At 51.7% G+C, this 9,189-nt stretch overlaps 1 protein-coding gene across 1 annotated transcript; it reads right to left on the bottom strand.

The window, feature by feature from the left end:
* Positions 1-861: 861 nt before the first annotated feature.
* On the bottom strand, positions 862-7,892 carry GPR37L1 (G protein-coupled receptor 37 like 1). The gene is made up of 2 exons (XM_001368825.4): positions 6,756-7,892; positions 862-2,251 (listed from the first exon to the last, which is right to left on the bottom strand). The coding sequence occupies exons 1-2, from the start codon at positions 7,380-7,382 to the stop codon at positions 1,439-1,441; spliced, it is 1,440 nt and encodes a 479-aa protein (XP_001368862.1). The 5' UTR covers positions 7,383-7,892; the 3' UTR covers positions 862-1,438.
* Positions 7,893-9,189: the final 1,297 nt, after the last annotated feature.

The raw sequence follows: 9,189 nt of genomic DNA, 5'->3' as shown, positions 1-9,189 counted from the left end.
CAAAGGCAAGGGTTCTTCCCTGCACAGATCCAGACTTGGAAGGATTAGTCCAATTCCCTCATTTTACATATGGGGAAACAGAAGACCAGAAACACTGAAGCGATTTCCCCAAGGCCACACAGCTGGGAAGATCAGAGAGAGGATCTGAACCCAGGTCCTCTGGCTCCAGAACTAGGTCTACTTCGAGAAGGTTCCTGCAGATGGGATCAGCATGGAGAGCTGAGATGCAGGACTGAGAGCAGGAGCTTCACCAGCCGCAAGGATGACATCTTCTGGTGTCTCGCTCTGATCAGAGGCAGGGGCTGGACTGGGGGGAGGCAGGGGCAGGAAGGTCAGCCAGCTGAGCTCTCTGCAGGCATCCTTCCCCCTCTGAGAAACCAGAAAGGTCAAGAAGGAGACTGAGGCTGGGAGGTCCTAAGGCTCTGAAAGAGAAAGCTGGGAGGAAGAGAACTGGGTGTAAAGGCTTGGTAAGAGGTGGTTGGGACTGGGACAGCTGGGTAGCCCAGTGGATAGAGCGCCGGGTCCCTGGAGTCAGGGCCTGGGCTCAAAGCTGGCCTCACACACTTCCTAGATGCATGGTCCCAAGTGGCTGCCCTTTACTGCTCTTGTCTTGGAACTGATACTAAGACAGAAGGGAAGGGTTTAAAAGAGAGAGGGAGATGGGGCCAGGACAGGGATTAAGGCGTTCCTTTTTCCCTAGTCTCTTCAATTAAAAAAAAAAAAAAGCAGTAACGCTGCCCTTGAGGGCAGTGGTGTCCAGTGGTAAGCGCCAGGGGTATTGGATATAGGGGATCTGGTCCAGCCCTGGGGTGAGGGAGGCTGCCAGGGCATGGGGACACAAATCACAGCCGGGGCAGGGGGTAGTTCTAACTAGTTTATTGGTTTCTCAGGCAGATTCTTCTACAGGGGAGAATTTGGCAGGGGGATCCTAGGAGGAGAAGGGACAAGAAAGGGGAAGGGGCATCCAGTGTTTGGAAAGCTCTGGGTCAGGCCTGCCCTAGCTCCTTTTTCTCTGAATGGAGGGGACCCAAGGAGGGGTGAACGGATGTTCTGACCCAGAGAGCACAAAGGAGGAAGTAGGGCTACAGATCTAGGGGCAGAGGTGGAGCCTGAAGGCAGGGAAGCGGGGATGCGGAACTGGGATGGGGCCAGCAGGGGGGACTCCGGCTTCTGCTGGGTGCCGCTGGGAGCCTAAGGGTCAGGCTAAGGGACTAGGGGCACCAACCCAAAGGGCAGGCTGAATGCCGCCTCCACCCTGGGGCAGGATGGGGGAGGGACTGGCCAGGAGAGGAGCCACAGCTGGGGAAAGGTCTTTGAGATCCCCAAACCTCTAAAGGATGAAGTCCATCTTCAGATGGCAAGATGGGAAGACCAGCTGAAGGCCGTCTGGTCTGGAGCGTCCCACTGCCCACCACCCGCCCCCAGCTCCCTCCAGGACTCAGCAGGGAGTGCCCAGTGCCAGGAGAGGGGGTGACTCCCTGGGCTTGTGGAAGTAGATGGAGGAGGACATCTCCGTCTTGAGCTTGCTGTCCGAGCCCTCAGCGGAGGCGGCTTCATCAGCCCCACACTCATCACAGCAGCAGCAGCAGCAGTCCAGGAAGGCCTGGCCCAAGGGCTTACAGAGACACAGGAGGAGAACCGGGGTCACGGAGCCTTTGAAGAAAATGGAGAACTGATTGATGAGGCTGAGCAGGTCCAGGGTCTGGCGGGATAACTCCGTGGAGAGATAAGCCACCACGATGTTGCAGACGTTTTCGGGCAGGGTGCAAAGGCCGTACACCACGGTCAGGCTCACCACGGTGCTGTTCAGCTGTTTCTCACACTGCCCGTGTTTGGCCGCCCGGCAGTCCGGCTTCTTCCCCGGCGTGCCCCGGATCCGCCTGGTCACCAACTGACAGGTGACCGTGAAAAGGATGGGCAGGCAGAAGTAGCAGCCAAAATACCACCACATGCGGGCATTCTGGTACGTCATCACCAGGGAGTACAGGGACTCGGGCAGCCCGGGAGAGGGCTTCATGATGCACGAGTCCACTGTGGCACCTGTTGTGAGCGAGGGCTCCCGGGCCAGCTGCCACAGCAACACCTCGGGCACGGCCAGCGTCATGGAGCCCACCCAGATGACCGCCAGCTTGGCCACGATCGACTGGCACTGCTCGATGGGTCGGGCTTTGGGCAGGGGACTGGTGGCTGCGTGAAAACGGTCGATGCCCAGGGCACAGAGGCTGAAGGTGGTGACTCCCAGGGAGGACACCTGAGGATGGATGCAGGGAAAGAACAGTGAGGACCGGATAACGGGGGCCAGGAGCACAATGGGCACAAAGAAGGAGAAACCACTCGGTGTTTGCCCCTCTGTGCTCTCTCCTCCTCCCTTCCTACCCCAAGCAGGGCTTCACCCATCACCTAACATGCTCTGTACCGATGAGGATGATTCCAGTGCACCTGCCGCATAATAATCTTTATTATCACATTAGGGCAGAATCGGGAGCAATGAGCAGATGTAAACCAAGCGTTGATAATAAGGAAAAACCAGCCAAAAGGGCTTCCTTGAGAGGCGGTGGGCTCCCCTTCCCTGGAGGTCTTCAAGCAAAGGCTGGATGACCACTTGTCACAGGTATTATAGAGACCATTCGTTTTGGAGGTTTTTTTGGACATCAGTCAGTTATTCTCAATGACCTCAGATCAAGAACCCTAGGATACAGGGGCAGCTGGGTGCCTCAGTGGATGGAGAGCCAGATCTAGAGACAGGAGGTCCTGGGTTCAAATCTGACCTCAGATACTTCCTAGCTGTGTGACCCTGGGCAAGATTCTAAGAGAGAAAGGAAGAGTTTAAAAAACAAATCAGTACTGTAAGGGGGCAACTGGGTAGCTCAGTGGAATGAGTGCCAAGTCTAGAGATGAGAGGTCCTTAAAATCTGGCCTCAAACACTTCCTAGCTGTGTGACCCTGGGCAAGTCACTTAACCCCCATTACCCAGCCCTTACCGCTCTTCTGCCTTAGAACCAATACATATAGTATTGTTTCTAAGATGAAAGGGAAGGGTTAAAAAACAAACAAACCAGGATACAATTTCCAGGGCAAGACCAAAGTCACTGTAGGGTCATTTTAGGAAAAAATCTCATGTGTTTTAGAATCAATACTAAGTATTGACTCCAAGGAAGAACAGGAAGGGTTAGGCAGTTGAGGGTCAGTGACTTGCTCAAGGTCACACATCTAGGAAGTGTTTGAGCCCAGGACCTCCTGGCTCTCTATCCACTGAGCAATATCACTGCCCCTTGGCAAACCTTTAACAAGTATGAGGGTCCAGAGGTCAAATTCAAGCTGTTGGTGAGGTGAGCCCCCCATTACTGGAGAGAGCTGAGGGAGAAAGTGCTTGCCTTGAGCCACTGGATGGAGGGTTGGGACATGCAAAAAAATGTCTTCTGGTGCTGGGAAGAGGGGGAACAGAGCAGCTCCCTGAGAGGGCCACGTCTTTGCCAACGAGACTCTATAGTGTCATTATTACCAAGAAATCTGACATATTCCAAATAAACTGATGCATAACTCTTCTTCCAGCTCTGGAATTCTGCAGTTCTGTGACAGACTGTACATGGCACAGAGGAAAAGTCACTGACTCAGAAGCCAAGGTCCTAGGTTCCGATTCTACCCCTCTAAGACCTTGAGCAGCCCACTTATGCCCAGCTGGTCAAAATTTCCTCGCATTGGACTAGATAGCCTCTGAGGTCCCACAGGCTGAAGCCCAGATTGTATCTTATTAAAATTGTGCATCTCCCCCAGTGGGCAGCACTGGGCTTTGCACACAGTAAGTGCTCAATAGGTGTTTGTTATTGTGATTTTGTGTCTTGCCCTTCCCCCTAACTGTGAGGACAAGAGCGGTCACTCTGGAGGGCTCTGGTTGCCAGTGGGAACAACATGGTCTGTGGATGGACAAACACTTGTACACATACCCTCCCTCCTTCCCCCGATACTCCTGAAAATGTCAGGATCCGGCCCTGAAGGGAAGCAGAGCTCCCCTCCAACCAAGCCTGCTTCTTGTCCCCATCGAGCTATTGAGTGCCCAGGAAAACAGGCCTGTGTGCCAAGAGGAAGAAGCCAGAAGCAGCAGGGGGGGAAAAGGCACACTGGAACACAAAGGAAGCAGAATAACTGTCCAGAGCTATCAAATAATGTCCGGACACACTCAGAGATTGTGTACAGATCTCCCTACAGTCCAAATTCCTTGCTCTTCTAGATGGGAAAACAATCACCAGCTTATTCACCCCTTGGACATATCCCCAGTCAGGGAGCATCCTTTGTGAGCTCCTGCCAGCCCCCTCCCCACTCCCTGCCGGAGTCTGGGGCACAGGCTTAATAAAACACAGACAGGGTTCAGGAAAATGGCCCCAATTCCACCTCTGTCTCTCCCTCTCTCTGCCCCCCCCCTCTCTCTGTCTCTGTCTCTTCACTCCCTTTCTCTCCTTTCTTCCTCCTGTTCCTATCTCTATTCTCTTCTTTCCTTTCCTCCTCTCTCTCCCTTCTCTTCCCCCTTTCTCTCTCCCTCCTTCCCTCCTTCCTCTCTCCTTTTCTCCTTCCTTTCTCTCCCCCCTTTTTCTATCTCTCTCCTTCCCTCCCTCTCTCTCATTCCTCTCCCCTTTTCCATCTTTCCCAGCTAGTCCCATCCTACTCTGCTGCATGTATCCCTACTCCAATCTTGAGAGTGGCATCCTAAGACATCCTGATGAAACAGGAGTCATTCTGCCCATTCCCCAGCCCCCAGCCCATCTCTGAGCACGCCTGCTCCTTATTCAGCCAGACCTGGGGTGCCTCTGTCAGCCAGCCAGTTGAAGCATCACTAACAATGATGAAAAGGGGCATAGGGAAAAACAAACAAACAGAAAAGCCTGGGCAGAGCCTAAAAATAAATTGGGTTTCCAGCAAATGAGTTGCTTTAACTAAAATAAAAGGGCTCATCCCACCTCTGGGCTTGTGTTGCAGGTTTGGGATTCCCTGGACACAGAGAAGAGCTGGGGAAGGTTTCAGGCCCCCTCTTCAGGGGTTTTATGGGCCTGAAAAGTCGTTGATTGTGTCCAACTCTAGCCCTGCCACAGCTTTCTGACTCATTTCCCATCCCCAGCATTCAGCTGGAGGAAATTCCTCTGTAGGAAGGTCAAAGTCATTACAGGACCTTGTGTCTTCAGCGCCTACCTGGACTTCAAAGGAATTGCTTGGTTTATATGTCAGCTCATTTGTACATGTCAGATTTCTTGATAATAATGACATCATAGAGTGACTTTGGCCTCACCCCAGTTCCTGTAAACTCTCACAAATGTTGACTGGGGTCTTTGGGTGATGTTTTGGTTCAGTCATTTCTGCCTCTGAAATCTCTCAGAAGGAAGTTATAACTTAAAAATCATCCAATGTTAGAGCTAGAAGGAACCAAAGAGGCCATCTGCTCCTAGTCCTTCTCCTTATGAGTGGGGAAACTGAGTCTCAGGAAAGTGAAGTGTCTACCCAGGTTTACATGAATAGTAGCAGAGCCAGGACCAGAGCCTCCTGATTCCCAGGTATCTGTGAGGAATCCCAGTCAACTCCTTGAAGGCAGGGGCTATATTTTTCCCCTTTTGACTAATGTCTCCCCTCTATACTTTGCAAAAATCAATAAATTTTTTTAAAATTTAGCCAGTGGCATAGTGGATAGACCAGGCTCCAGTCTGGAGTCAAGAAGAACTGAGTTCAAATCCAGTCTCAGACACTTGCTAATTATGTGACCTTGGCAAGTCACTTAATCTATGCTTGCTTCTTTCAAGAGTAAAAATGCTAATAATGGCACCTAAGTCACCACAAGGGTTGTTGTGTAGATCAAAGGGGATTGATTATATCTGTAAGAAGCACTTAACATAATTCCTGATACATAGCGGCCACCATATTGCTTATCCCTTCTTCTCTTCCCTCGTTGTTGGATAGGAAGTGGGCTCTCCTTTGTGATACGTCAAGGTGGCCCCGAGGAGAACTGGTTTGGAAAACAGGAAGGGCACTGAAGAGGCGGAGAGGAAGACGGAGTCATGGAGGGCATGAAGAGGGCAAAGAGAGCCAGAGACAAAAGACAGAGGGGGTTGCAGAGTCAGGACGACAGAAAAGGAGAGGATTTATGAGAATATTTGGGATAAAGCAGAGGCTGGACCCTTGGCCCCTCCACTGAGGCTCTTTTCAGATGTCTCACCCCAATCCTTTCCTAGGGAACTCCAAAGATGTCAGGAATCACCACCGTCACCACCACCACCATCACCATTCTATTTTCCAAGGGGGTCGGGGATGGAGGGAAGAAGCACCAGTGAGTGGAAAATGGAACCCTTGTCCCACTTACATATATGTCTCTGTCTGCAAAGCAAGAGACCTTGAATATTTCTAACCTATTACAAAAATAACACATTTATTTAACCCTTTAAGGTTTGCAAAACACTTTCTTCCCAACAACAGTGAGAGTCCAAGATAAATAGTGCAAAGTAATTATCTCCATTTTATAGATGAGGAAAGTGACTTGCCCAGGGCCATACATAGCTTATAAGTGTCAGAATTAGCATTTTGAAACCCCATCTCTGGTGATCTGTCCACTCTACCAGCTTGCCTTGGGCTCCTACTAGTTTGCCTGTCCACTTCCTTCTCCTACCCCCAAAGTATCCACTGGATTGCCACCCCGGCCCCAACCCTATCCGGGACAGCCCTGCTGAGGGCAGCAGCTTTTCTAGGACCACAGCAAGGGTAGGCAGTGGACACCTCACCTCCATGAAGGGCACAGCCCGGCAAGAGACGTCACCCAGCAGCCTTTGCTTGGTGATCTCATTGAAGATGACAACAGGCAGGCAAAAAAAGAGGACCAGGAAGTCCCAGAGAGCAAGGCTGGCAAGGATGGAATTCCAGGCACTCTTCAGGTAGTAGCTGTGCCACACGATGCACATGACTGACAGGTTGCCCACGATGCCCACAGCAAACACCACCAGGGCCAAGAACATGACAGCATAGGCACTGTATGAGCTCTCGGTCACTGGATAGAGGGGATTCTGAATCTGCAGCCTCCGTCCTGGGGTGCCCGTCAGATTGCTGTAGGGCTCCTGCCCGCTTCCTTGGGTGCCCCCCTCCTGGCCCGGGTTGGGGCTTGTAGGGACCAGGGTCTTGTTGGGCTGGAGGCCAGCAGGGTGGATGGGCCGAGGATATTCAGCCCACTGTTCAGGCATGTACTGCTGTACCCCCTTGGATTCATCATCCTCCGTGCCCCTCTTGGTCCGTGCCCGTTCTTCCTGTACGGTGGTGAGGCGCCTGCTTGCGTGCAGGGGAATACCCGGGATGTCCTGGAGCCCAGCCGTGGACACAGCAGCCAGGAAGAAGACCAGGAGCCACAGCCAGAGCATAGTGACGGGTCAGGGAGAGGAGCTGGCCCAGGCAAGGGGAAAAGAGGAGCCCCCAGGTCCTGTGCCCCAGCGGAGGAGAGGCAGCCGGCCGGCTGGGCTGGTTGCAGCCGAGCATCTGGCATCAGCTCCCAGCTCTCAGAGCATTGAAAACCGCTCCCCACCAACCCCCTTTTCCTTCCCAGGCCAATGGGCTGGGCCAAGCCCTCTGCTGGAGGCCGTTGCTTCCAACAGCTTAGAAAGTCTGGAGATGACAGAGGGAAAGGCCATTCGTCCAGGGGTTGTCCCAGGCCAGGACACCCAAAGACTCGCCTTTGGTCCTAACCAAGATCCCTTTCCTCTACCTCCCCATTCCTCTCCCATCCATCCCTCAACCTAGCCAGGTACTTGTTTGGAGCTCTCCATCCCGGCTTCTCTTTGTTCTCTTCCCATTCACAGCCTCTTAGGAAGAACCTTGTGCAACAGGAACATTGACAGACAAAGTGCATCGTACTGGGCACTTGGGGATGGACTGGAGGGGAAATAGAAGGTTTAGATAACTAATATGTGGTCCCCACCCTCATGGAATTTATAGTCTGTTAGGGCCAAGGATACAGCTATAAATAATCACAATGCAAAATAATCAATCAACTATTCATTTATTTTTTTAACCCATACCTTCTGTCTTAGAATCAATACTGTGTATCGGTTCCAAAGCAGAATTGCGGTAAGGGCTAGGCAATGGGGGTTAAGTGACTTGCCCAGGGTCACACAGCTAGGAAGTGTCAGAGGTCAGACTTGAACCCAGGACCTCCCCTCCAGGCCTGTCTCTCTGTCTGGTGAGGTGCCCCAACACTCATCATGCATTTGTTAAATTCCTACTATTTGCCAGGATCTGTGCTAAATACCAGGGTAACAAATAAAAAAACAGAACTAGTTCCTGCTCTCAAGAAACTTACATTCCAAAATACTGTGTGGTAAGTATACATGGGAGCTGCCATGTGCTATGTAAGGACTGAGGGGGAAGGCAAGCACATTGCTTGGAAGACTGTAGCATCTTTCCTGGAGAATTTTCAGAGGAAGAGAACTGTTATCTTGCCTGGAGACAGGGGGAAGATAGAAGGAAAAGGACTTGGGCAGGTTTTCTCCTGATGACATAAAAACAACTAAAAGCAAGTAAAATGAAATCAAATATATCTTCCACCCTTACCCACAGAGAAGGTGAGAAATTATCCATTTCCCCCCTTAAGCCCTTATTTTCCATCTTAGAATCAACACTGTGTTTTGGCCCCACCAAAGAAGAGAGGTAAGGGCCAGGCAATGGGGGTTAAGTGACTTGCCCAGGGTCACCCAGCTAGGAAATGTCTGAGGTTGGGTTTGACCCTCCTGTTTCCCTACCTGGCTCTCTATCCACTGAGCAACCTAGCTTCCTGAGGAATATCTTTGATCATAGATATTAGACTTTTAGAGCTAGGATGAATCTTAGATGTCATCTTGGACCCCCTCATTTCACAGGGGAAGAAGCTGAGGTCCAGAGAATGACAGTGTCAAAACCCAAGCATCCTGATTCCCTGAACAAGGGCTCTTCTTACTAAACCACTCTCTTCTTGCATTGTCTCTTCGCCCTCTGGTCCTGGAACACTTCTCTTTACCTCCTCAGAAGCCCCTCAGCAGTCTAACTGATGAGGGTGAGCCAGATGCCCCTTGAGGACATCTCAGAGACCCAGGCAGCTGGTAGCTACTGGGGATGCTCCGCTATGCTGAGGGATGCTGCCAGGGCTGGACCTGCAGAGCCCTAGAAGTAGGAGGATGAGACAAGCAGCAGCCTTGG

This window comes from Monodelphis domestica, chromosome 2 (assembly GCF_027887165.1).
Source record: "Monodelphis domestica isolate mMonDom1 chromosome 2, mMonDom1.pri, whole genome shotgun sequence".
Classification (NCBI taxonomy): domain Eukaryota; kingdom Metazoa; phylum Chordata; class Mammalia; order Didelphimorphia; family Didelphidae; genus Monodelphis; species Monodelphis domestica.
This window is presented reverse-complemented; position numbering and strand designations above follow the sequence as displayed.